Raw genomic sequence first — 26,623 nt, 5'->3', positions numbered from 1 at the left:
GGGCTGTGTGAGGAACTTCTCTGAGCTGGGCCTGCCCAGCCTGGCCCAGAGAGAAACTGGGGAGGATCCCCTCACATCCACCACACATTTTAAATATCAGAACCACAGAGCTTCAACCACAGCTCAGGTGGGGCAGGTTTAGGAAAAACTGAGGGATTTTCCCTGCCACAACCTTTGGATCCTTTCAGCAATGACACAAATGACACTAATGGTAATTAACTTTTCCTTGGACTGAAGTCATGGCTGTGAAAGCTCTTGGGAGAGAAATGCACAGAGGATGAAATCAGAGAATTATGGAAGTTCCTGCGCTGGGTGAGACCCACAGGGATTGCTGAGTCCAACAATCCCACCCTGGGCATCCCTGGCAGCGCTGTCCAAACACTCCTGGAGCTCTGGCAGCCTCAGGACTGTGTCCATTCCATGGGGAGCCTGGGCAGTGCCAGGCTGGAGGAAATGGGATTTACAGCTTCCTTCCTCCTGTTGGATAAGTCAGATCAGTCCAAGCTGACTCCTGCTGCAGGGTAACAGGGTCTTTTCAGACCATTCTGCTTTCCTAACATTGGCAAAACAACTAAAAAAAACCCATCCAAACCAGAAAGCTTGAAGAAATTTCAGCAATTTTTATTGATTTCAGCTTTTCCAATGAAGCAAATACATACAGTACAGCCAAAACAAAACTCTGAGACATTTTTCTCACATACCTATATCTTACAGAATACACTGTAGAGCTATGGACTGGTAAGGCTGAGTTGGTCTCACACTGGTGTGTGTTCAGAAAGGAATGAAACTGCCTTCAACTTGTCCATGAGGCTTCTGAAATGCTGGGGTGGGATTGTACACACACAAAATAAACAAAGCATTTGTAAGAAAACAGACCAAGTAAGCTCTGCTGCGCCCAGGACAATGAGGGTGGTGTTTATTTACACGGCTGGGTGTCCAACTGCTCCTGCTCCTGCTGGCCACACTCCTTCTTCCTCCTCAGGAATTCTCCATCCCTGTGCCACAGACCTGCCCTGTCCCTGTCCTGGGTGTTTGCCCTACATTGGCTCTTAAAGGAGCAAAGAACAGGAAACCAGCTCATCAGAGAGGAAGTCACAGTTAAAATCATGCCTTAAAAAAAAATACCTCCCCAGAATGAAAACAATTATACTGAACATGAAAACAGCATTAATTTATGTTGGGGAGAACCTCACTGAGCTCCCAGAATAGCTGGTTATGAGCAACACCAGTTACTCCAATGTCTGAATTTCCCTTCACTTCTCAGAGCTGGGCATCAAAGTCACTTCACTGACTTGGGTGGAGTCTGGTGACCAGATTTTAAAGAGAGACTGGGAGGAAAATAGAAGGTATCAGAGAATTCCCCAGGGAAGATTCAGCTGCAGAACAGCCCTGGAATGGCAGAATGGTTGTGATTTCTGCAGCCCATGGCTCTCCTGAGTAGGCTCTGCCCTGAGGTTTGCAAGCAGTGACAAACAGCATCCTAAAGACAGCTCAGTGGGAGGAACCTCTCTGGTGTGCCCAGCTCAGGGCATGGACAACATCCCAGCTGGGCGAGGCTGCTCAGGGCTGTGCCCAATCACGTTTGGAAGAGCTTTGAGCATGGAGACTGATTTTATTTTTAGCATTTTGTAAGCTTTATAAAAAACCTGTAATAAAAACAACTGTAAAAATGTTTTTTTTGTAATAAAATTTATATGAATGATTAATCTGTCTCCTGGAGTCCAATACTCACTAATAAAATCTCCAGCACCTGTAAATTTAATTGTGAGCTGATGATCATCATGCTATGGCTCTTTGTGCATTGTACAGTGACTCAGTAACTGCATTAGGGGAGAAAGCAGCTTCACTGTTTTAAAATAAAGCCTAAATCACAGCCAATTAGAGTGAATTTCCTCAATATCCTATCATTCCATTTTGTAGTTCTGTTTCCCTAATTCGTTTTCCAGAGAAAAATATTTGCTCCCAGGACTTGTGTTGGACATGTCATTACAGATCAAACCTGAATGCGAAATTGCACAGAACACTTTACACCCAAACTGAACCAACCCTGTGGAAGCTGCAGCCCTTGGGGACATCCACAGATGGGTCTTGCCCAAAGCATTTCCAACATTTTGCATCTGGGAATCCACATGCAGCAAGGGGACTGCTGGAAGGGCTTTGCCCACAGACTGTTTGAACCCTCCTGGAACACTTCTGTCCTACTGGATTCTCCTGGTTCTGCCTCTCCACTTCATAGGGGCTTTTTGGCCTTTCTCCTTTGGCTGCAGCTCAGCACAGAAAGCTCCTGACTGAACATGGGCAAAGAGTGGCTGGCTGCTCAGTAAAGTGCACAAGATGAAGCCGCCCTTTGTAGCCCAAGAGGAAAAATAGCTGGAAATGACCTCTCCCTGTGGGCAGGAGCTCCCTGTGCTCCAAAGGGGGACCAGCAAGGGCCACCTGGAACTGCAGCAGAACAAACCCAAACTTCACAGGAGGTTCTTTAGTGGGTACAGATCACCCCATGGATGCGAACTGAATATCCTGTGTCCCACCAATTTATGAGCCTGACACTTAAATTGAGACTGTTTTTCCATCTCCAGGCTCATAATCCATCCTCCCCAAGCACCTCCTAAATCCCTGATGTTTGAAAAACAGGGCCCTGTGCCCCTGCACCCTTTGAGGAATAATAACCAGCACAGGCAGCAAAGAGCCTCAGCCGCTCCTTCCCTGTGAGTCTGAGCTGTGTCCCCTCCATGGGAAGGATATTTTTCTTCTGGAGAGAGGAAGGTTGTGAGAATTGAGTTGCTCTGAAATAAGCTCACAGTCCCTCATCACAGCCTCAGCATCACAGGCAGATTAATGCAATTCAAGATCCCGAGAAATAAAACATTTCCAAACCTGACATCACACATGTGCTCACATTCCTTTGCACATTAGTACCAGTTCTTTACATTGATCAATAAAAACAAAACATGATTAAAGAGGCCACATCTCTCCCTTCTTTCATTCCTGTGGCAGTCAATGATTCCAGGGGAAAAACACTTGGCCTGTCCTGCTCAGCTTCTCAAATGCCACCTTTGTCCAGGTACAGCCTGGAACTGGAATTGCTCTGGTGCTCAGAATGCATCAGGACCTGGGAATGTTCAAGCTCTGCAGCTGTGTCCCAACTGTCCTCTCACAAACAGCTTCAGGGAAGGGTGATGGAAGCCTGGGAGAGAATCTGCAGGTGTCAATTTGCTTCTTGAGATAAAGAGTTCATGTGACAGGAAAGAAAATGTTAACAATTATCAGAGAAAAATCCTAAGCAGAGAAGAAGCCCTTGTTCATAACTGTTAGGAATAACCAGCCTTGGAAAGAAGAGCATCCTTGTGTGTATCTGTTAATAATGGACAGATGCAAAGGGGGAACTTGACCTAAAATTGACTTTTTTTGTGCTTGTAAATAAAAACACATTGTAACAAATTTTTTTGGATGGCAGTATTTGCTGCACGGATAGAGTGGAGTTGGAATAAAATCCTGCAAGGGGTTAAACTGCACAATCACCCTGACTTTGGGTGGAAAACAGGGGACTAAGCTGGAGGAAGATCCTGCTCCCCACGTGTGCTCTGTGTGCTGCCTGCACACACCTCTACATCACACCCAGAGTTACACAGACACACTCTTGGCAAAAAAATAATTATTGACATTGAGAAAGTATATAAAAGTCCCTTCTCCCCCCTAAAAAGAAGAAAATGCTTAAAAATATCAGTGTCATCCACATGAAATCCACATGTTTGGTTTGCTTTACAGTTGAGTTGAACTCAGAAACTCTCTACATCTTTAACAGCCTCAGGAATCATGAAGTGTTGTTCTTCCTGGACATAAACCAACTCCAAATTCTGAAATGGAAAAAAAATAAAACAAAGAAAAAGCAAAACCCCAGATAATTAAAGCATTGAAGAGATCTCCTCATTACAGCAAACCCAACTTTTAATCTTTTCTCTGAGTCTGGCTGCAGTTTCTCAGCTGCCCATAGCTTTTCACCCTGGACTTCCACCCTCCACAGCGTCCCAGTGAAAACATCCCAACAGAGCAGCAAGTGAAATCCATCCCTGGGCAGAGGGAAGGAAGGGGCTTTGGCACTGTTTCCTCTTGGTTTGATCACAAGGACCATGCTGGGGAAGGGAGCAAGTAATTCCCTCTGCATAATCTCAGACACTATCCAAAAGACCTCTGGGATTTTCAAAGTGCTTAAAGCTTTTCCCTTCAGTGGGAATCATGAGTGAAAAGTGCCTGATGGGTTAAATCCTCATTTCACAGTGAATATAAACCTATAATGATGCACTGGAAATTCTGCCCATGGTTTCTCTTCTCTGGATTCTCCATCGGGATTTTCAGTTGACAGAATGTGGTTCTCAATTCTGACCTGAGGCTGACAGATTAAAGGCTCAAACAATTGCTAAGGCTAATGGCTGAAGTCAGGGATGTGCTGGAATTCATTGCACGTTACTGGCACTGTCTGGATAACACTGCTCAAAATTCAGGAATGAGGGAGTGCCAGGGAGAATCCCAGGAAGAGCTTCACTTGTGAGGCTTTGGAAAAATGCACTGAATCAGTGATTGCTTGGCAAAGGAAGGGAGAGGCACAGTCGAGCCCAGCAGCTTTGTCTGTCCTGTGACATCTGTGCTGAGCATCTCCAAAATGCACAGCTGGACAGTGAGGGTAACATCTGCCCTGGGCCCAGGGACAGCACTGCTGCTGACCTCTCATAGAAACAGACTGGGCTGGGAAGATTTGGGATGAAAATCTCACAAACATACTTTTGGGATGATCAAAAGTAGCAACAATCTCAAAGGATTCCTGTGCCCCAAATCCACCACAAGGACCATGTTCTCACCTGCAATCTGAATGTGCATGGAGAGGCTCTAAAATCTTGAGGAGAGGGTCCTGAAGGTCGTTCCAGCTAAAGATCCCATCATGTTCTTGTCAAATCCTTGCTAAAAAAGCAGAAACGTGAAGTGCAGTGAGTGCATATCAATTTCTACACTGAGAGCAGTTATTGAGCAAAGTGTGCTTCATCCTCAGCCAACCTCCTCTGTCAGCCCTCTGGGTACTTTTGTCACCCTTACTGATGAACTCCATAGGATCACAGAAACATGGGATGGTTTGGGTTAAAGGGACTTTAAAGCTCATCTTAAAGCTCATTCCAGCCCGTGCCATGGGCAGGGACACTTTCCTCTGGACCAAGTTGCTTTTCCTTGCACTGCCTTCCATCAGCCCAGAGCTGGACCCCTCCAGGTTTTTGGAGGAAACTTATTGTATCATTCACTGAGTATTGTTTCATTTAGTTCCTCATCCTGAAAAAAGAGCTAAAGTCTTTGCATGGTGCATGCACCCCTGCAGACTCCCATCTTCCTCCCCTGACAAGTACCTATGCAATAAACCTGTGTGTGAACACCAGAATGACTCAGTCACACCAAAATGAGCTGGCATGGGCTGTGAGCAGTGCCTGGCACAAAACTACCCCAGCTCCTGTGCAGAAAGCCCTCACTGTTAATACAGGAACAGACTTTAGATGCTCTGCTTTTGCTTCCAGGCGCTCCCCTTTGTAGAAATTCCTCATTCTCTTTAATTTGGCTCTGTACTCTCTGTAGGTGCTGATGCTTTTGAGTTGGAAAAACTCAGCTTGTTCAAAGAAAGCCACTGGGAAAGGAGCTGGGAACTGGGAGCAGCTGGAGCTGGGAACTGGGAGCAGCTGGAGTTGGGGGCTGGAGCTGGCTCAGTGCTGCTTCGGCTCTTTACTTTCCCAGCTTCTGTTGCAGGGAGTAAAACAAATCCCAAATACTCCTCTTCTCTTGGTTTGAAAGCTTACCCTGACTGCAGGGGGATGTAACCACAAGCCAGGGCTATGGACACAGAAGAAAATGGGAGGAAACAGAGGAGGGACCTTGCCAGGCACCTGCTGGGACCCAAAGGACTGCAGTGAAGGTAATCCCCTAAATGAGGGTGAAACACCCAGGGTGTCTCAGCCCAGAGTGAGGGGGCTGTGCTGGGGAGCATTCCAGCACCCTCTCCAGGGAGGAAGGTGTCTGATATGGGCATGTCACCATCTACTTTGTCCCCAGAGTGAGTCCCAGCAGTGACCCCCTGCCACCCGCTCAGATCCCAGGCAGGTGCCCAAGTGCCCCAGGCTCCTCCTGAGCCCTGCCCTACTCGCTGCCAGATCAGGGCCTTTACCAGCTCCCACTTCAGCAGGTGAACAACCCAGGGCTGTTGCTGACTCCCAGAAGCAGGAGTGCTGTCCTTACCTGCTTGAGCACACTCTGGAGCTCCCTGTTAGACCAAAGGTCTGTCAGGAGAAGCCGAGCAGCTTCAGCTGCTTTTGGACAGGAGCTGGGAAGACGAAACCAACGGAGGATTATGGCAGGCACAGAGCAACACCCCACAGACACTGATGACTACTGGGAAAAACCCAGCTGCAGCTGGGAGCCTGGCTAGCCACGAACAGGACTGTCAGTAACACCCTCCTGCCCTCTCAGCAATGTTGTGTGACAACAACTGCCACCAGAGCAGGGCAAATGAAAGAGAGGGGAGGATCTGAGTGGGAAAATGAGCACAAAACTGAGCTGAGTCTGAAATTTGAGAGAGAAAGAGAAGGGAAATACTGCCAACCCTTTGCTGGAGTCTGCAGGAACAGCCTGGGTGGATCTCCTGGGAGGGGGTAGAGTAGCAGGATTGGAGAGGACAAGGGATGGGAGCCTTTGCAATAACAACATCTGCAAGCAGCCCAGAGCCCTTACTCAGCACAAGGGAACAAACACCTCCTCACGTAACCGCTCGAAACCGTGAGTCATCGCAGGACCTTTTATAATTTTGGAACATTTCATACCCAGATATCCCCTCCCTGCTGGCTCTCACTGCTGCTCCTGATCTCCTGGGCCTCCTTCTGCCTGTGGGAGACTCCTGCTCTGGGATCAGCAGCCCCAGCCTGTCCCACCCAGGATGATGGAGCGGAGCAGGACCAAGCTCAGGACTCTCCCTATCTGATACAGCTCCACAAAACCTTGTTACATCAAAAACAGTCCTCAAAACATTCCTCAAAATAGTCCCCCAAAGCCTACAAGAAACTGGACCAATAGATATGAGGAATCTGGGACATCAACTCCACACCTGAAGTGTGGGAAGACAGGGCTGGAACCATGTCCAGTAAAATTTGAGGTATTTCTCTGACATACAAAGCAGCTGTTACCAAAGAAACGATCGAGTGTAACTTGGTCATAAACTTCAAAGGTGTTGTGCAGCTCTAGTGTTGTGTGGAGGGCTGGAGGACAGCCAGAAATTCCTGGGCAATGCTTTGGGACAGAAAAAACAGGTTTTATTGCCAATCTCTTCTGTAGTTATAAGTACACTATGCTCTGTCACCAGAATGACAATGTTTTAAAACATTTTTTACCTGAAATGTTGTCTATGGGTGAAAAGCCATTAAATCCTTACAAACCCAAGGGTAGCTGTGATCAGACAGGCAGAGCATGAACTGAACTATCTCACTCAAGAATTTGTAGTTTCTAGTGTGTTTCTCTCTTCCTAAGCCAGAACAATTTTTTCTTATTTTTGAAAAAAATTACTTCTAATGATGCTAAATATCTACTTTTCACCACTATGTCTCCAGAGAACACCTCAGAAGTTTTGTATTTTCAAGCCAAAATTACCAGCATCAGTACCTGAGTCATTTATGAATTCAGGCAGAAGTTGTTCTGAACTCTTCATTTGAAGAACTGGCATTGACTGTTTCTTACAGCATTGACTGCTATAATTTAGGTATAAAAAGCTCAATGTGAGTTGGTGGAGCTGTGATGCCAGCTTCAGTAGGTAAAGCAACATATCTCAAACAAAATAGTGTGAATATAATAGTAGGTAACATGGAGCAGAAAATCAAGGACAGCTGATTTGGGGGGAAATCCACTAATTGCTTGAAAATGAAAGTTGATTTTAAGTACTGTCTGCCTTTTAAAAATAGAATTATTCATGAAAAATTGTGAAAAGGCAATGAGGGAGATGTCCCCTGGTGGCAGTGGCAGGAGTCATCAAAGAAACTACAGTCTCAACAAAACATAAACAAGACACAATCAGAAGGAGATGGTGCGGAAGGGGGAGAAACAGAATGGGGGCAAAAAAGACAATAATCTTGTCCACAGATATCAAATAATGGGGAGAAATAAACCTTCCTCAAAAGACAAATGTACAAAGAACTTTAGGTGTGTCACTGAGAATGCCAAGGAATTCCCAGAACAAGAACTTCTTCAGGATGTGAAGAGATTATAAAACTGATATCAAGGTGCAATCTTTGGCACAAATGGGAAATTGGAAATGTGTGGATGAGAAGAACTCTCTGGCACAGGGAATAATCAAGGGAAGATCTGAATTTCTCAGAAGATTAATTTTGGTGAAATGCTGTGGTGCAACTGAACTGCAAAATAAAACTGCAATAGCAGAAGTGTGAAAAGTGAAGGAACAAGGAGAAACAGAAACAAATCCATGGTAAAGAGGTGAACTGCAAATGAGGTGTTCTAAAGCACAAGGAGAGATTTTGGGAAAAGCTTTGAGTACAGCCAGTAGAATAAATTAGGAGAATTTAAATTTAATTAGTGAAATAATGTTGCTTGAAAATGAGCAGAGAAATGTTTTTCAGACAGATAGAGAAGAAAAATGAAAAGGAAACCAAACACCCCAATAAATCAGGTCCAGTGGTTTGATTTTCAGAAACACCACCAAAAATTGAAGAAAATATTCAATATTTTGGCAACTTGGATTAAAAATAATGAAGAGTGAAGGAACCCCATTTGACCATGAACCCCGTGTCATAGAAGAGAGCATCTGCAGGAATCACAGACAATTACTTAATTGGGATGCTCCAGGAAGAAGAAGAAACCACATCCATCAGATAAACTGCTGAACCCTTTCTGCCTTTCAGTCAGAACCCAGCTATGAGAAACAACAGGAGGAGAAAGAAACATGGGAAGGGAGGAGAACATGGGAAAGGGCAAGATCCATAACTCACTGTTCTGGAACCTGGAGTCTCTTTCTAAGCTATGACTGTAAAGTTGTCTGAGCAGGTGGAGCTCCTGGTCTGCAGCTGGCAATGCAGTGAGAGCCCAGCTCACAAACACAGGGCAGGATCTGTGCGTGGCAGAGGAGACACAGGGAGGGAGCACCCAGACACCAACCCCAGCCTGGGGGTCAGGGAACGTCCACGGGGACCCGAGGCAGATTAACAGAGAAAACTGCAAAATCCTGGCAGGGTGCAGGGTGTCCCTGGGGCCTCCCTGGTGACTAGGGTACCCCTGAGGCCCCTGTCCCCCCTCTCTCTGCTGCCTTCGGTGCTGGGAATGAGGAGGTTGATGACATGGGACTCACCACATTCAGAACCATAGTGGGGACCTGTGGGCTTCAGCCAGTCCCCAGGAGAGGTGGAGATTTATTGATTTCCAGTGGGGAGGGGGAGGCTCTTTCTGATGTAGAACTGGACAAATCCCACCCTAATTTTTTTTTGTTTATCTTCACAGGCAACATGTGACACTGGGAAAATGTCACCTTGGGGCCCAGCAAGAGTTGGAAGTCCCTCCAATATCTGCTCTACTGGAACAGCCTGAAATAATACAGCTTGGACAAGTAAAATTAGTCCAGGATGGAAATTGTTCTCTTTTTCTTTTTCCATAAGAATTGAATAGCATAAAAATCTTTGGGGACAAAAATGAATAACAGAGACAAAGGAACAACTCAAGTTTTGGACATTGTAAGAACTGGGGAGTTTCTTGGGAGGATTTTGTGATCCAGGTGGGACTGGAGACATCTCCAGAGTTTGGTAAGTCCTCACAGTTCAGTGAGTCACCTCACAGAAAGCTCATCCCCAGCAGCAATTAAAGTGTTCCCAGTGTGGGTTGTGCAAGGCTGTGCTGGAGCAGCAAATTACTGAGCACTGGTTTGCGGGAGCCACAGTGGGACTTCAGCACGAGTAAATACCATTCAAAACAACGAGGGCTTAGGAGAGGGCTGGGTTTCATGGTAATTGGGCTTGTTGGAGAGTGGAAGCAAGTAAAAGCAGCAAATAGAGCAATGCTTCTTGGCCCAGGCCCAAACTAAACGAGGAGGCTCCGTGTAATGACAGAGAGCGTCTCTGCCATGGAACAAGAGGTGGATTGGAATAACTTTATCAAAGGATGATGAAGGCATGCAAATGGATTTTCACAACAGAAAACAATGGGTTACTTGTCTAAGGCATTTTAAAACAAAGACAGATGGCAGGAGAGATGAAAGCCTAGGAAGGAGAGAACATGGTCAAAGATAATGGAAGTTTAACACCAGTTTGGCCAGAAATGAACACAGAACTTGGCAAGGTTTGACAGGTTTGTGCTGCAGGGAATATGGATAACAAACAGGACAGAATTCCTACCACCAAACCCCAAACCAAGTCCTAAAATATAAAGAGGTAAAATATGATGAGATTGCTCAGGTGGTGTAAAATACAGGAGTAGACCAGGGAGGTACTTAAAATAATTCCTGTCTGTGTGCCCCCAGAGCTGCATCTTGAGGAAGATGATTCAGCTAAAAGATTAACAGATCTGCACACAAAAGTTAAGCACAATCCTTGTGTACCTACAGTGTTGAACCTCAGACCTGACCTTCATGATAAGGTTTGAGGGAAGCCCAGGAGCCAGGAAGTCACTGACATTCCCTGTTCTGAGGTCTGGAATTTTTCATAGATCAGAGAACTCCAGAGTGGTTTGAGTTGGAAGGGACCTGAAAGATCCACTCCCACCCCCTGCCATGGCAGGGACACCTTCCACTAGCCCAGGTTGCTCCATGTCCCATCCAATCTGGCCATGGACACTTCCAGGCATGGAGCAGCCACAGCTTCTCTGGACAACCTGTGTCAGGGCCTCCCCACTGCCATGGGAAGAATTTATTCCTAATATCCACCATAAATGTCTCCTCTTGTAGTTTGAACCATTCCTGCTTGTCCTGTCACTATCTGCTTGTGCAAAAAGTCACTTCTCTTTTTCATAAGCTCAGTAAGTACTATTTTTAAAAGACTAAGTTGTTGGTGCTTCAGTTCTTTTTAAAATTTCCTAAAATTCAACCAGAAAGTTTCCAGAGGCCCCATTGCAAATCCACCCTGTCTGGCTTCTGCCACTTTCCAAGAAACCAGTGCTGAGTATTTCTGTCCACCAACATACCCAGTTCCTTTATTAGGAAGGAATAATGCTCTACTCTGGCTCTGAAGGGTGCTGGGAAGGCTTTGGGGTCAGTCTGGCTCTGTCCCTGCCTTGTGCCCCACACTCACCCATTCCGGCACAGGCTCACTACATTATTTAACAAGTTGCTGGACAGGTAAGACTTTCCCAAGTGGGGGTTGGACATGATGAGGTTCCTCAGAGTGTAACAAGCTGATGTCATGATCTCCCCATAGCTGCTGGTGTTTCCAGACTGGAACGACAGGAGACGGGACACATCTGGGAGCACCTGGTGAGCTAAAGAGGTGAAGGAATGTTCCAATCAACAATTAAACACAATCTGGCACAAGTGAATGATGCCATTTGTGTCAACACCAAGCACAGTAATCTCTGCAGGGAAACACTGGAAGTGTTGGACAGCAAATGGCATCATTGTCATCAGTGGATTTTCCCAAGACAAAACAAGGGCTGCAGTTCTTTGGAAGGGCAGGCCACGGACACTGAAGTCCAACTCAGTTCCCAAAACACTGTCACCCTCGTGGTCCTGCAGGTTTGGCACTGTCCATAAAGCACAGCACATGTCCCACAGCACTGGTGACTGTCCCTGGGGCCAGAGGAAATGACACTGCCCAGTTCTGGGGCATGGCTATGTCTCCTTATGGGGCTTACAAAGCAAGTTGGGCAGATCCCGCAGAGCTGAGAGCTGGGATCCAGCACAGGGGAAGGACTTACCCATGGTTTTGTGGAGCACAGGATGCCTGGACATGTTGCTCAGCAGAGAGGCCCCGGAGCGGACGACCTCGGAGCTGTTGGACTGGAGCAGGCGAGCGATGCGGGGCAGCCCCTTCTCCTTCAGCCCAATCATCTGGCTCATGGCATTGGACATCTGAGGGACAACAGACATGTCCATGACTTACAGTGCCAGGGGGAAACAGCTGGTGTGATGGTCAGTGCTGGAGGAATGTGACTGTACCATGAAATGAGCACTGTACAATCCTTTCTTCTGCTGCCATAATCCCACTTACTCTGTCAGTTTTACTCTCTTCCCCACAGTTATGGGATCCTGGAGGAGGCTCTGGGGGGACCTTCTGGCTCTCCTCAACTCCCTGACAGGAAGTTGCCCAGCAGGGGGTCGGGCTCTGCTCCCACAGAACCAAGGGACAGGACAAGGGGAAATGATCTCAAGCTGCCCCAGGGGAGGTTTAGATTGGATACTGCGGAAAACTCTTCACCAAAGCAGTTGCCAAGCAGTGGCACAGCTGTCCAGGGCAGTGGTGGAGTCACTATCCCTGGAATGTTCAAAAAATACATGGATGGGGCACGTGGGGACATGGGTTAGTGGTGAACATGGCTGAACAGCTGGACTTAGTGATAATAGAGGGCTCTTCCAAGCTTAACGATTCCATTATTCTGGGACATTTGAAAAGTCAGTCTCTTAGGTGCTGTGCTGCAGCTGGTTCTGCTGTTCTCTGGAGCCCCGGTGGAGCAGTTGATCACTTAACTGACATTCCAAAGGCTGGAGAAGTTTTGCTTTCATATCCACATTGCCCTTGCCCTTCACAACCCCCTGGCAGCTCCCTGCCCTGGCCCTTCACAGCTCCCTGCCATGCCACAATGGGCTGCTGGGGAGCAGGAAAAGATAATGAATGCCTTTAAAAAACAGTCTGAGGACGAAAAATACTCAGATGTGATCTTGTGCTTGTAAATGTAGAAGATCTCAAGATGCAGTGAGGCCAGATGAGCTCAAGCACATCTGCTGAGTGAACCACCCTTATTGACAGAGCTTAAACTGAACTTCTCAGCTGCCCACCAGAAAGGCTGCTGGAGATACTTGTCCATCAACAATGAGATGGGAATGGAGAGAAGGGTCTGGAAAACATGCCCTGTTCCACATTCACACCAGCAGGACTGGGGTGTGTATAGTGCAGTTGAAGGATATTCACAGCCATCCTCTATGAGCTAAAGGATCACAGCAAGCTCCGTAAGATCATCCCCAGATTCACCTTCCATCAAATGACAGCTCCAGCTCCAGCTCTGAGCTGGAATGAGACCCTTGAGGGGAGGAGCCACTTCTGCACATCCAGACAAATTTCAGCCATTCCATTCCAGGAGGCTGAATTAAGTTGCTCCAGCACTGTCAGATCTGGGTTTGGTTGTTTGTCCCTCGTGTAATGTTGTTGATTGCTGAAATTTTCTTTTCCCTGGAATACAGAACTCCATTTCTCTGACCAGCTCTACCCATATGTGACAGCCTTTCTCCACCTTCTCGTTCCTGGCACTGCTTAGTTAAATTGCCAAAAGTCAAGGTTCCCAATTATTTAGCATGGAAGTCGTTGTGACAAAAGGAGATCAGAGCTGGCAGGTTAATGCCATCCCAGCAGGGAAGGCTCCAAGTGAGTCACCCATGTCTCTGGGTGGGACACTCCCCACATGTGACACGCCTCTCCTACCTATGGAATCATTATCTCTTTATCTCCTCATCCATCTTATTTAAATTGGGATTGATGGAGCTGGGCACAAACAGACAAGTCAAGGGCTGTCCCAGGGGAGGCAGCCTGCGAGGACGTGCCCAGGGCAGTGACGTGGGCCTGCGGAGTCGTGGTTGTGACGCGTCCCTCACGGTGCCACAGCATCACCCAGCCCCTGGCACCACCACGCTGCTGTGCCCACGGGTCAGGACATCTGTCACAGCTATTTTACAGGTAGCTCTGAGGTGTGGACAAGCCACAATCCACAGCACAACCCACCCTGTCATTAGAGCCACCTCCCCTTGGAGCGCACGCACGGGCGGTGGCTCAGAGCCCTTCTCCCATCTCTCATCACACCTGGCTAGTGCACATCTGGGCTCATCCTCACTGCTGCCCTGGGGGAGGGTGCCAATACCAGCAGCTGCTGGCAGTGCGACCAACAGACTGGGGAAACTTGGAAACCCAGTGTATGGGTCTGGGATAGATCTTTGGGATGCTGGTTGTAGCTCCCCATGAGACCCTGAGTTTGGAGTTAGTATCCCACTGCATCAAACACTATGGAAAGACTAGCTGTGGTGCCCTGAGGTTTAAGGAGGACATTTTCCTTTTTTATGGCTGAGGAGTGATAATGATCAGTGACCTTAGAGGTCTTCCCAACCTTACTGACTCTCTGATTCCACGGCAGTGCTGACACATTTGGGTGTACGCATGTGGAGGAGAGGGAAGCTCTTACCAGCCCTCGGCTCGCAGTGAGGTTCTGCAGAGCTCCAGCACAAGCTTCCAGGGTGGCATCCTTCTTGCTCTGATCCATCAGGGACAGGTAGGTGCGGATGGCATCTGAGTGGTAGAGCCAGCTGGGGCCTTTGGGTTTGAAATCCTCCTCGGGAAGGGGAACCCCGTACTCATCATTCTGCAAAGACATGATAAACAGGGACTTCAGATCCTGCTCTTCCTTTGCAGCCCCGGCTTGGGACTGAACATCACATTCCCAATCCCTCTGTGGCACATCCTACCTCCATTTTCCCACTCCTGCTGTTGAAGCAGCCTGTGAGAGTTTTGTCCATGTAAACACTCCGGGCCATGTGGTTGAGCTGGGTGTATTTGTTGGGAACTTCAGCATCCAGGCGGTAGGAGAGGTTGTGCAGGATGCAGATGCAGTTCTCCACAGACTGCAGTACCCCCAGAAGACAAATGCAAACATCACATTAGGCAGAAAACTATGGAACAGCACCAGAGAGGACATGGGCTAGGCCATAATCAAATTTTTAGCACCACAGATGCTCTTTAGCCTGGTTCAGGGAGCTGGGATGAGGATGGGAGGGAAAGAGCTAGAATAGATGTGAAGGAAGGATCTGAGTGAGCTGCTGATCCAGAAAACCTTAGGAGGTCTCACTTGCCACAAAACAAGCTGGCAAACAGGAAAAGAGAGTGTGAGAGTGGTTGGATCAAACCACAAAATTCCAAATCTTGAAGTGCCCCTCTCGCCAGGAGTAACTTCCAATGACTCTGAGTCACAGTTATAGATCAGGTGACACTTTTTACCAAGAACAGACTTTAAGCCTCCTTTCCCTGGATGCCGGAGTGCCCAATGGGAAGAGCAAGGGAGAATTTTGGCTGGATTCCCATAAACAACACCAGAACCTGTAGTTACATTTCCAGAGAGCTGTGGTTTTGTGTGCTGCTGGACAGGAGCTTCCTGCAAAAGCCATTCCCAAAAGAGGGTTTGCTCAATCCAGAGAGAATTCAAAGTAACTTTGGTAACTTTGAGGGTTACATCCAAAAGGTACAAACACTTTTTTGTCCAAGGCAAGTGCTGTTCACACACAGCCATCAGTCACAGACAGGGGAGTGGCAGAGAGATGCCAGCTCCTGGCTTCCTGCTGAACATGGTGACAAGCTGGGGATTGTACACTAGAGTCCTGCGGGACGGCAAGATGTGGGGGGTAAACAGCAAGAGATGGAGATTAGGATGCTGGAAGAGGAAAGGGAAGGGAAGGGAAGGGAAGGGAAGGGAAGGGAAGGGAAGGGAAGGGAAGGGAAGGGAAGGGAAGGGAAGGGAAGGGAAGGGAAGGGAAGGGAAGGGAAGGGAAGGGAAGGGAAGGGAAGGGAAGGGAAGGGAAGGGAAGGGAAGGGAAGGGAAGGGAAGGGAAGGGAAGGGAAGGGAAGGGAAGGGAAGGGAAGGGAAGGGAAGGGAAGGGAAGGGAAGGGAAGGGAAGGGAAGGGAAGGGAAGGGAAGGGAAGGGAAGGGAAGTATTCTGGGGACTCAGGAGAAAAAATATCTTACTGTTCCTCTGTGCTTGTTAAAATAAAATTTTAAAGCTTAGTTCTACTTCAGACCCAGAGGCCTAAGGACTTACAACCCTCCAACAGATTCCAGTGGGACTTGGAAGGACAAGAGCAGCCAGACAGTCCAGCCACCTCTTGTATTTGTTAGAAAGGGATTTTGAGACATTCCCAAGGCTGCAATTGTTAACTGTGGGGCTGGACAGCCCAGGGCAGCAGCTGGTACCTTGTCGTCGGGGCGGCTGGAGGCCACGCAGTTCTGGGTGTAAGTCATGACAGAGTCGATCAGGCCGGGGTAATTCCTCATGGTCTGGCGCCCCATGTCTGCAGAGCTCAGGTTCCTGAGGAAGCCATCAAGGAGCACCGCAGGGAACAAAGAGGATAGAGGGTGAGTTGGGCCCTGTTCTAGCTATGGTTGTCACTGAATTTGGGGATTATTTGGCAGCTTCAGCAAGGCTGAAGAGGTACTCCTGTTCTGAAGGCCTTTGGTGGGACTGCACCAGTGCACAGCTCTCTTGTTCTTTAGGACTGATTTCACCTGGAACATGTTCTGCAAGGAGCTCTGCATAGAAGATACCCTCCTAGGGACAGTCACTAGCAGGAGGTTGCCTCAGAGGCTCTGCATGTGCCACTACACAAACACTGTGCCCTGGGAGGAGCTTCCAAAGGGAAGACTGGCTAAAGACCATCTGGGGTTGTTGTGATCATCAGGAAGCACAGGGTTGTAAGCACAGACCTACCCAGGGTCAGCAGCAATGTCTGTGTGGGAAATGGGCTGGAGATGCTGGAGAGCAGCAATGGCTCTTGCCAGAGGGACTGACCCATCTGTGAGGTCGAAATGGGTTCCTGGACACTGGCAGCTATCAGGACAGGGGTGTTTTTCCAGTAACAGGATATGGGTTTTGTTGTTTTGATCTTTTTATCTTTTTTTTTTTTTTTTTCTATTTTATTGCCTTATAGCTTGCAAATGAAAAACAAAGAAGGGTTGGCAGTGGCTGTGAGATATTCACTGCAGGCATTCCAGAACTGGATCTGATGTTCACTGTGATTTGCAGCCTCCTCATTAACATGGATTCATCTGCAATCCAGAAATGCTTGAGCAGCAATGGCTCAGACCCAGGGCAAACCCAGGGCTGCTCTCATCCCTGTGTTCTGATGTGGCAGGGCAGTGACTCAGAGTAGTCCTGGCTCAGCCCTTGGAACAGGGGCTCTGGATCCAACTCCCAACTTCCCTCACTCTCCCTGCTCCCTCAGGCTTCTGGAGCTCTCCTTGCTGACCTGCAGCTGCCAGTCTTCCTTGAGATGTTTGGCACTGCTGCCACAGGCTGGGATCAGTCTCAAGAGGCAGAGCCTACCTCCAGTTAAACTCCACAGGGCTTTTACAAGCAGTTGCCATTGTCTTTCCCTCATTTTAATGGGATATTTAGGTAGGCTGGGATGGCCTTAAAGCAGAGCAGCTCATACCCACTGTACCCCACACATCCCAAGCTGCAGCTGCTCAGGGAGCTGCCTTCCAGGACAAGCAAGGAGGGAGCAGCACTCCCTATCTCCCAGACACGGTTCCCAGCCACAGAAGCCGATGGTATCAGGTCTCCAAGGGCCCTGCCATGATCAGCCCCTCGTTTCATAAGCAGCTCCAGCTCCTGCGAGCTGCATGTCTGGGAAGGGCGCGGCCGGCGCTGCCTCCCTCGGGGAGAGCTTCCCTTGATGAAAGCACCTCATTATACAGGGCAGGTTTTTTGCCGCACTTGTTCCCATTGAGACAAGGAGCTCATACCCAAGTGGAGGAGGAAGGGAGGAGAAACAGCAAGTCAGGGCGAAGATCCTCTACAAAAAGACTCTGGTTTCCCGTGAACAAAATAAACTAATCTGGGCTCAGTCTGCACCTCCTGTTTCGTAGCTGAGTCTCCAGATCAAATGAGCCAGGAAAAGTCCAGGACAATGGGACTGTTCTGTACTAAAGCAGTTACCAAAAGAAGTATGAAAATGCTTGTTTTCCCCACAAAGAGAATTCTGTCTTTTTGCCACCTAAACCCTAAATCAGTTTGTTTTCCCTGGAAGCCTCAAAACTCTAAAGGCAAAATCTCAGTTTCCTGGTCTGAGTTAAACACTGATGGGTTTCATTAGTGCACAAAACAACTTCCTTTTTTTTTGAGAAGAGACATAGCAAGAACAAATCTATTAAAATTAAAAAGCTACTAGAAAAGTATTTTGCATGTAATTTTTTTCTGCACCTTCTCTTAGTCAAGAAAACTCTCAAGAAGAATTTTTCATTAACACAGTTGTAATGAGCATGAATTCAGCTTATTGTAAGAGGATTTAGATGGCTTCAGCTTCTGCCCACAGACACAAGCTACAGTCAGTCCCTGCCTGCTGACTCACCTCAAACACCCTGTAGCATTGAAGAACACTTCTGGGTCGATAATTTCTCGTGTCCTGTTGCAGCTGCCATCAGACCAGCCCGAGAAAGGGATGATAACACAGTCTGTCAGCACAGGCAGAGCCTCCTGTATCAACTCTTCTTTTAGTTCATCAGTGGAGGAGAGGTTCCAGAGCAGTCCTAGGAAGGGGTGGGACACAAGCTCAAGCACAAGGTCATGTGCATTAGGAACTTCGTTTAGGTCAGGGTGATTCCAGCACCAAAATCCTTCTTCCCTTCACCACTCTGAGCTGAGGGTGCAGAGGCTGCCTGAAACCTTGGTCCCTGTCCACCCGATGGGAGATAGGCAGGATGGGTCTACATGGAAGTGGGCATTTAAGCATCCTTCCTCCTCCCAAAATTGCTGTTTATTGCTAATAGGTTGCAGGGGGCAGCATCTCTCCAGGGATCTTGGAAAGGCTTGCATGTGAAACTTGGGATACAGCTGAGGGGGATCTGCACCAAAAATCTCCCATCAACTCCTCGGGCAAAGTGAGGCACCAAGGAGAGAACCCAGCCAACTCTACCGGGGTTGGTAGCTCCCTTGGCCATCCCTGGGAACAGCACAGGAGTCAGGGTTCAGGAGGTGTGGGAATGGCAGGGTGACCGTAACTGGGAGGGGACCTGGGGCAGGTGCTTCCCCAGCAGGCACTTAGGAAATGAGGAGTCCTTATGGAACATGGAAGGGCTAGGACCTCCTCTGCTTTCTGATTTTAGGTCACCCTTTTGGTGCAAGAGGAGCAGAAAACCTCCTCTCTGTGCTAGGGTAGCACCAGGGCTACGAACCCCAGGCAAGGGGAACCTCAGAGCTGAGCAGACACTGAGTACCTGTGAGCTGTTTCTGAATTTCAGTGTTCCCTGTCCTGCGGAGGAGGCTCACGCACTCCCTGATCCCGTTCTGCCGCCGGGTTTCCATCTTGTTGGTGGGGTTCTTGAACACCAGGTTCCGGAGGGCTCCGGCCGCCGCCCGCTGCACATTCTGGTTCTGGCTGCGGAGCAGCTCCACGAGCTTGGCAATGCCCCCCAGCCTATAGACCTGGACAGGAGAGACAGGGGACAGACACGGGATGTGAGCATGGGGAGAGACATGGGACAGACACGGGACATGAGCATGGGGAGACACACGGGACAGACACAGGACATGAGCATGGGGAGAGACATGGGACTGACACGGGACATGAGCATGGGGAGAGACATGGGACAGACACGGGACATGAGCATGGAGCAAAGGGAGAGACATGGGACAGACACGGGACATGAGCATGGGGAGAGACATGGGACAGACACAGGACATGAGCATGGGGAGAGACATGGGACAGACACGGGACATGAGCATGGGGAGAGACATGGGACAGACACGGGACATGAGCATGCAACAAAGGGAGAGACATGGGACTGACAGCTGCCAAAAGCAATGCACCAGGACAGACATGGGCCATCAGCACAGAGCACAGGACACTGCTGGGACAGGGACACCCAGAACTGCCCCAGCAGTGCCAGGGGTTGGATGGCCCATCCTGGGGGAGCTGGAGGAGCAGAGCTGCCAGGGAATGAGGGCCAGAGATGACAAGTCTGATTCAGGCTGTGGGTCATGAGCACAGAGCTCCTGGACCAGAGGTGTGAGCCAAAATCTTAAACTACAGGAGCAGCTGTCTGTGAGTAATGGCCATGGACAGAGTCCTCCACTGATGGAAATGTGTTTCTGCAAACCTTCACCCACCTCCACAGTCTGCACCGAGTGGAAATGCTGTCTTGTCTATGTGCAGAGGCCATTTATAGCCATCTAATGACATGCTGTGGTCATTTATCTGCATCCTGAGATCACAGGCTGAGCTGAGAGGGATGGTCATGGCCAGTGTCACCACCCTCGAGGTCAGCCACAGGCAGTGGAGGGAGCCCAGACCTGCAGGACACCACACACAGCACACGGAGCTTTGAAGGCGAATCCCTGCAGCTGAGCTCTCCAAATGCTGAGTGTTCCCGCTCCGGGATGTGCTCTGCTGAGATCCCGCCCGGAGCCCTCCTGCCACAAACACCCCTTCGGCTGAGGGCTGCTGACAATGGACAATGAATGAGCACCTTTTGGGGAGGGAAGGAAAACAAGCGTGTGCTGGGATGAGTCACTGACTTGCTCTGGCACATCTTCCTGGGAAGGATGGGACAGCCCAGTGCTCAGAGAGGGTTTGCAACGGTAACAAAGGGTGTGACCACCTCACAATCGGCCACCTGAACGTGGGCTGGGCACCTGCACTGATCCTGGCACAGCCAGGGCACAGGGGCACAGCCCCACACCTGGCCAGGGCTTCCAGCTCTGCTGCTGTGCCAGGACAGGGAAAGCCACTTCTAAAGGGTTGGCATCTCAGTAAATGCAGGGTGGGGATAAACTTTGGTGACATCCTTGCCACAGCAGATCCATCCTTCAGTCTGCCTCCTTTGCTGCATGTTGGCAAAGGAAATGAGGAGTAAAAGCCTCAGAAAATAACCTGTGCTATAAGAAGAGTTCTCTGTGGTCAGGTATTACAGGATCACAGAGGGGTTTGGGTGGGAAAGGACCTTAAAACTCATCTTGTCCCACGCCCTGCCATGGCCAGAGACACCTTCCACTATTCCAGGGTGCTCCAAGCGCTTCTCAACCTGGCCTTGGGCACTTCCAGGATGGGGCAGCCACCACTATGGATGTGCAAAATTATCTTTGTACATGATCACTAATTATCCCATTGGCTCAGGCAGCTGAAATAGTCTGGAAAAGGGCTGTGAACAAGGCTGGCAAAGGGCTGCAGGGTCACTGACCATTGCCCAGCAGAGGTCACAGTGGGATTTAAAGTAGCTTTCTCTGGCTCTGACTCTGCAGTTCTAAGATAGTGAAAGATTGATGCAGAACTGGGTACAAGATTGATGTGGAGGCAGGTGCAGTTGCCCCCAGGAGAGGACACTGGATGGCAGCTTCCACAGTCAAACCCCATCACCCTGTGCAACAGCAGCTCATGGTGGCAACAGGAACAGTCTCCTCTGCTGCCCAGAAACTGTTCCAGGCATTAAATCCTGACCAACTGCTGTTGTGAGAAAGTGGCTATCAATAGCTGAAAAATCTATTTAATTGGTACCTGAGCTTGACTAAAGAGGTATAAAGCACCCTCATGAAAACCAAGGGAACCTATGGATCCTTGGCACTAAGGAAAACCAGTCCCATCCCTCTCTTGTGCCACCAGCCCCAGTGTGGCACTGGAGGAGTCTGCTCACCTCTTGCTTGGCAGACTCATCCTGGAAGCAGGTGTGCTGCAGGTAGTAAGCCCCCATGGCCTGGTACTTGTCATCAGAGGAGCACAGGAGCTGGATGGCCTTCTGGATGGTCATGGTGCCAGCATCAATCTCGTCACCACAGATCCTGTGTCAAAGAGAAATCCAGAACTGGGTGAGTGCCCAACCAAGACAGCTATGTCAGCACTGGGAGTTATTAGGAAGGAATCAATGAGAAAATATTATCACATTGTGACACAGACCGCATGTGCGCTTCTAGTGGATTTCTCTGTCTCAAAAAAAATTGGAAAAGATGGAAAAGACAGTGAAGAGCACTAAGTGTAATAAATTCTAGATCCAGTCTATCCACAAGCAAAGGAGACAGAAAATGAAAGCTGGTTTGAGGTGGTGGATGTCTGATCATGCCCGAAGTGGAAGTTTAATGAACAGAGACCCACTTCACTGTTCCCCAAATAAGGGAGTGAGTGGACAAGAGTGAAACCATCCACCAGGTCGTGCGGACCAGGTAACACAGGCAGGTGGTTTTCCCACAGCATGGGATTCTTTGATGTGAGAGGTGGTGGAAGCAGAAATGTGAGAGCAGTTGATGGTCTTGGGAAGCTCAAGCAGATCCCTCAGGAAAAGGCCTGTCTGGACTGATGGATGGACAAATAGGCAGTTTATGAAATGCTAATAATAGCTCTGAGACATCCTGCTCCCAGGGGATGTTCACACTGGCTGTCTCCAAGCTCTTATAAAAGCTGACCACTGTCATCATCCCTGTTAGAGGTAAAAAATGTGCCTGCAACTAAAGAGGAAGGATATGAATATGGCTTGGGGCAGGACTGAAACCTCAGGAGATATACAACCATCCGAAGGTTCTCCCACTTGTTTAGAGCAGGTCCTGCTCTTTTTGGCTTGTTCTTATTCAGTACCATCTGTGATGTTATAACCACATAAAATTAGAAAAGGGTCCAAACTTTCAGGGGGATTCTGAACTGCAAAGCTTATCTGTGCTTCTAGTTATAGAAATTAATGTAATTGAAGGTTCTTGTCTCCTCTCAGCACCCTTGCAGCTGAATCCTGCAGAGGCTGCATAGGGATCTCAGGTCATGGCAGTGGTGGCTGCATTAATTTGCATAGTCCAGGACTGAGGAGAGTCAACCCCAAACTCCTGTTTGGTTTTACTGTCAGCAGTGATGGGATACAAATGAGAAAGGTTTCATTAGCAGTGGATGGAATCCAAAAGTGTGGGGGCTTTCCCAGGCCAGTGAAGTCGTGGCTGATGATGTTCCCTGGGACTGATGGGGAGTTTTACCTGGAGGTCAGGAAATCTATCCCTGATTGAACCACATTTATTTATACACATTTTTGTTACATGTCATACCACGAGTGACTCTGTAGAGGGGCTGCTCATCTTCAGATAGTGCTACAGACCAACAGAACAGTGATTTAACATAAGTTATTTAAATGAACCCATTACATTTGAAGTGTTAAATTTCACCACAAGACAGTAGCACTTCCAGACATAGGATGGACAGAGTTGTTTTGACTGCACCAAAGAAATGTAAAGCATAAACATCTGGAAAGAACATGTGGTCACCACCAGCAGCACTTCCAGTGAGATAAAACATTTATTCTTATGAATCCAAGGGTTCCCCTTCACACAGCACAGAGCACGGAATAATATGCATAATTCTACAGGGAATTTCACACAAAAGGCAGCATGAAGGACTCTGGTCTCCACTGCCCTCCCTGGCATAAAGTTGCACTCAGCCTGCCTCACTCAGTCAAGCACCTGTGAAGTCAGTGGAAAGAAATCAGTTGTTCAAAAACCACCTTGCCTTTCTGTCCTGGACATTTTTCCCAGGAAAGGAAGCACTGCCCTCTGGAGACACCTCTGCCTCTCTTGGTATGCAGGAATGAAAGACAACAGTCTGGGGTTGGACCTTAAGCATTCCATGTCTAAAGGTGGGTAAACCTCATTCCACTTCTATTTCTGCAATAAAACATCACTTCCTCATAAGACATTTCATCAGTTTGAACCTCTATCAAAACCTGGCACCATGGAACTTCCATTAAACTTGCAACAAGGAGACACAAAACTGGAAAGACTAAGTAAACTAGAAATTATGGAGCCTCAGAAACCCTTGGGGTGGATCCAGGATGTGATTTTTTTTCTCAGGTCTTTTTTGATGCTCCTGAGATGACTGAGTTGAGAACTGATGGATCCTGCACGAGGGAAGGCTTCTCCTTTGGGAACTGGGACCTGGACTGGAGGTATGGGAAGAGAGGCAGATTGGTACAAATACCAGGTCAGTGGCCATGTAATCATAGTGATCTATTTTGCTTTATAATTATTGAATCAAATGTACTTTTTCTGAGACAGAAGGATGTCCACTTGTTCCAGCTGCTCAAGGAAGGCAATTTTCTTCACATCCACTCATAGAGAGACAAACCCTCCTTCAGCTGGGAAAAACTGGGGGTGCAGGTGCAATTCTGTGGGAGAAGATGGGAAAGGTTCTCTTTTCCCCGCTGTCTCCTCAGCAGAAATTCACAGCAGGTCAACAGTCAGGTTCAGTCACACTGCCCAAGAAGCAGCAGAGATTTCTCCTACCTGAGAATAAAATCACCCTGGCAAAGTCCAGCAAAGGAGAAATTGTTCCTCAGCCAGTCAGGGATATTCCCAACAAGATCCACACTGTGGGAGGAACAACCTGCTTCAAGACACTCTTGGACTGAGTCATCTCCAGCCTGGGCAATGTGACTGGTAGGAAGAGCTCCAAAGGTTGTTCTTCCACAAGAAAGAAGCAGGTTAGGAAGAGACCTCAGCTAGAAATTACTCAATGGAGACAAAGAAGATCAGATTCTGGAATGGAAGGCAAACAAATACTGAAGAGGATTAGTATCAGAGAAAGGCAATTTCCCTCACGTTTCATGAGCAGACTGTTTTGTTAATTCCCATCTAAGTTTCTGTCCTGCTTGCTAGAGCTACAGGTCCCAAGAGAGGAGGTATTAACGAATTCCATTGTTCATTAATAAAATCAGAGTAGAGACTCTCAAAAGAGTGTTCAGCACATCCCAGCATTCTATCCCAAATAAAAACAAACCAAAATGAAGGTGCTTTTCATTGTACTTGTTTCTGCTTTCACTGGTGGCTTAGCCCTGAAGAATTAATGTTTCGATATTGATCAGCTTTACCCAGAAGACAAGAGATAGATCAGAAAACACCCTCGCACCTTTCCTGACTATTTCAACATCTCCTGTCCTTCTCTCTGTTTGCAGTACTGCCAGAGAAGCTGAGCTCAGGAGGGCATGGTTGTTGGGGACACACTGTCCCTGAGTTTCAGGCACAGCACAGACTGCAGCAACTCAGCTGGGGCCAGGTCAGTGTCACCAGAGCCAAAGGTGGCACTAAGAAATCCCAACGGGCTGCCCCAGTCTGTACTGCCCCCCCCACAGCTGCCAACTGAGGCATCTAAGACCTCTGACAGAGCAACTCCGAGATGTTACAGATTCCCAGGTGCCTGGAGAGACACTCACTTCCACGTGGTCTCTAATGAGATGTTTCTGTTTCCTCCACACTCAGAGAACTCCAAAGGGAAGAGCATCCACATCTCCCAATGGGGCCAAACGTAAGTGTGGGTTTGCAGGTGCCCATTAAAGGCTCCTGATCCAGATCAGCAAACCCTCAGCCAGGGACTGTCTGCAGACACCCAGCTCCCCATTCCATGCTCTCAGAGGAGAAAACCCCCTTCTCCAGGGGTGGGTGAGTCTGGGCTCTCAACCATGTCTCCAGCTCAGACATCTGGGTTTTCCTGAGAGCAGCAAGAGGTGCTGGCTTTGTTAGGGGGTAACTCAGGGACCTGTCTCCAAATTCAGCCTCACTGGCACTGGGCACCTCAGCTCAGAGAGAGGTATCTCCTGAAGTGGTGTGACCAGCTCAGACCACTGCAGGGCCACAAACACCACAGCCACCACCTTGCCCTGTCTGTGCCATGAGGCCCCTGAAGCTGAAGCACAAAGTACAACAGCTCTTAAGCAGAACTAATACAATGTCAGTCCTTGGTGGACACAGATTTCTTGTACCTCAAGTTCCAGTTGGAGGGGAACAAAGACTCCAAATTTCCCAGGAGAATTAAACATCCCATTGTTTGTTACTGCTTCTTACCATTGCTCCCTGATGACCAAGCAGGATGTAGAAGCTTTTATCCTGAGAGGGCATAAATACTATCAATAACATCAATAACATTGCAACATGCAACTTAGCCAAAAGCTACCTGCTCAGGGTGCTACCCTGTCACCTGGAGCATGCTGCAAGTGCCACCCAGCAGAGGAAATGGTTCAAAGTGGCCAGATGTGGGTGGTCTCCACTAGCTGCTGAAATCACTGGCACTGCCACTTCTAGGGTGAAATACTGCAGCTCTGGGGGATGTCACGAGATCAGGAAGGATAAGGGTTCTGCAGAGAACAGGGAGTCTTGGACACCAAGAAAATTCCTCCAGCTCTACCAGACTCCAGAGAGCTTCATTTTGGCAAAATGTGAGTGCTGCTCATTGTGAGCAACCTTTGGGCAGGAGCCACTGGAACACCCTGAATGTCTGAGCCCAGGCCAGAGACGCTGAGCTTGGAAATGTTGATCCAGATATGACATAATGATTACCAAGGCTCAAGTGTCTGAGCGAAGAGAAGTATGCCTGGAATCCCAGAATCACTGAGGTTGGAAAAGACCTCTGAGACCATCAGGTCCACCTGTGGCCAATCCTCACCTTGTCACCCAGTCCACAGCACTCAGTGCTACATCCAGGTGTTCCTTGGGCACCTCTAGGGATGGGAATTCCACCACCTCCCCGGGTGTTAACAACCCTTTCTGTGAAGAAATTTTTAATGGAAGAAATGAAACGGACATGACAAGGTCCCTCTCTGCTCACTGAGGCAGGATCATAACAGGGTTGGTGATGAAGAATAAACTGCATGAGGAGTTTTAAATAGTGTTCAACCTCCTGCTCTGGCAAACAGTGCAGAA

General features: G+C 48.4%; 1 protein-coding gene across 1 annotated transcript in view; it reads right to left on the bottom strand.

The window, feature by feature from the left end:
- Positions 1-600: 600 nt before the first annotated feature.
- Positions 601-26,623, bottom strand: part of PKP1 (plakophilin 1) — a 48,641-nt gene continuing 22,618 nt past the window's right edge. Inside the window, exons 4-14 of the mRNA XM_002195746.5 lie at positions 21,601-21,745; positions 19,189-19,396; positions 18,324-18,501; positions 16,168-16,282; positions 14,672-14,827; positions 14,392-14,568; positions 11,923-12,076; positions 11,301-11,487; positions 6,268-6,352; positions 4,857-4,956; positions 601-3,857 (exon numbers count right to left, since the gene is read on the bottom strand). Coding sequence (XP_002195782.1) covers positions 4,885-4,956; positions 6,268-6,352; positions 11,301-11,487; positions 11,923-12,076; positions 14,392-14,568; positions 14,672-14,827; positions 16,168-16,282; positions 18,324-18,501; positions 19,189-19,396; positions 21,601-21,745 — 1,477 coding nt within the window. The 3' untranslated portion in view covers positions 601-3,857; positions 4,857-4,884. The remainder of the gene's footprint in view (positions 3,858-4,856; positions 4,957-6,267; positions 6,353-11,300; positions 11,488-11,922; positions 12,077-14,391; positions 14,569-14,671; positions 14,828-16,167; positions 16,283-18,323; positions 18,502-19,188; positions 19,397-21,600; positions 21,746-26,623) is intronic.

The sequence above is a fragment of the Taeniopygia guttata genome, chromosome 26, assembly GCF_048771995.1.
Source record: "Taeniopygia guttata chromosome 26, bTaeGut7.mat, whole genome shotgun sequence".
Taxonomy (NCBI): domain Eukaryota; kingdom Metazoa; phylum Chordata; class Aves; order Passeriformes; family Estrildidae; genus Taeniopygia; species Taeniopygia guttata.
The sequence above is the reverse complement of the archived record's forward strand: the minus strand, read 5'-3'. Positions and strand labels throughout refer to the sequence as shown.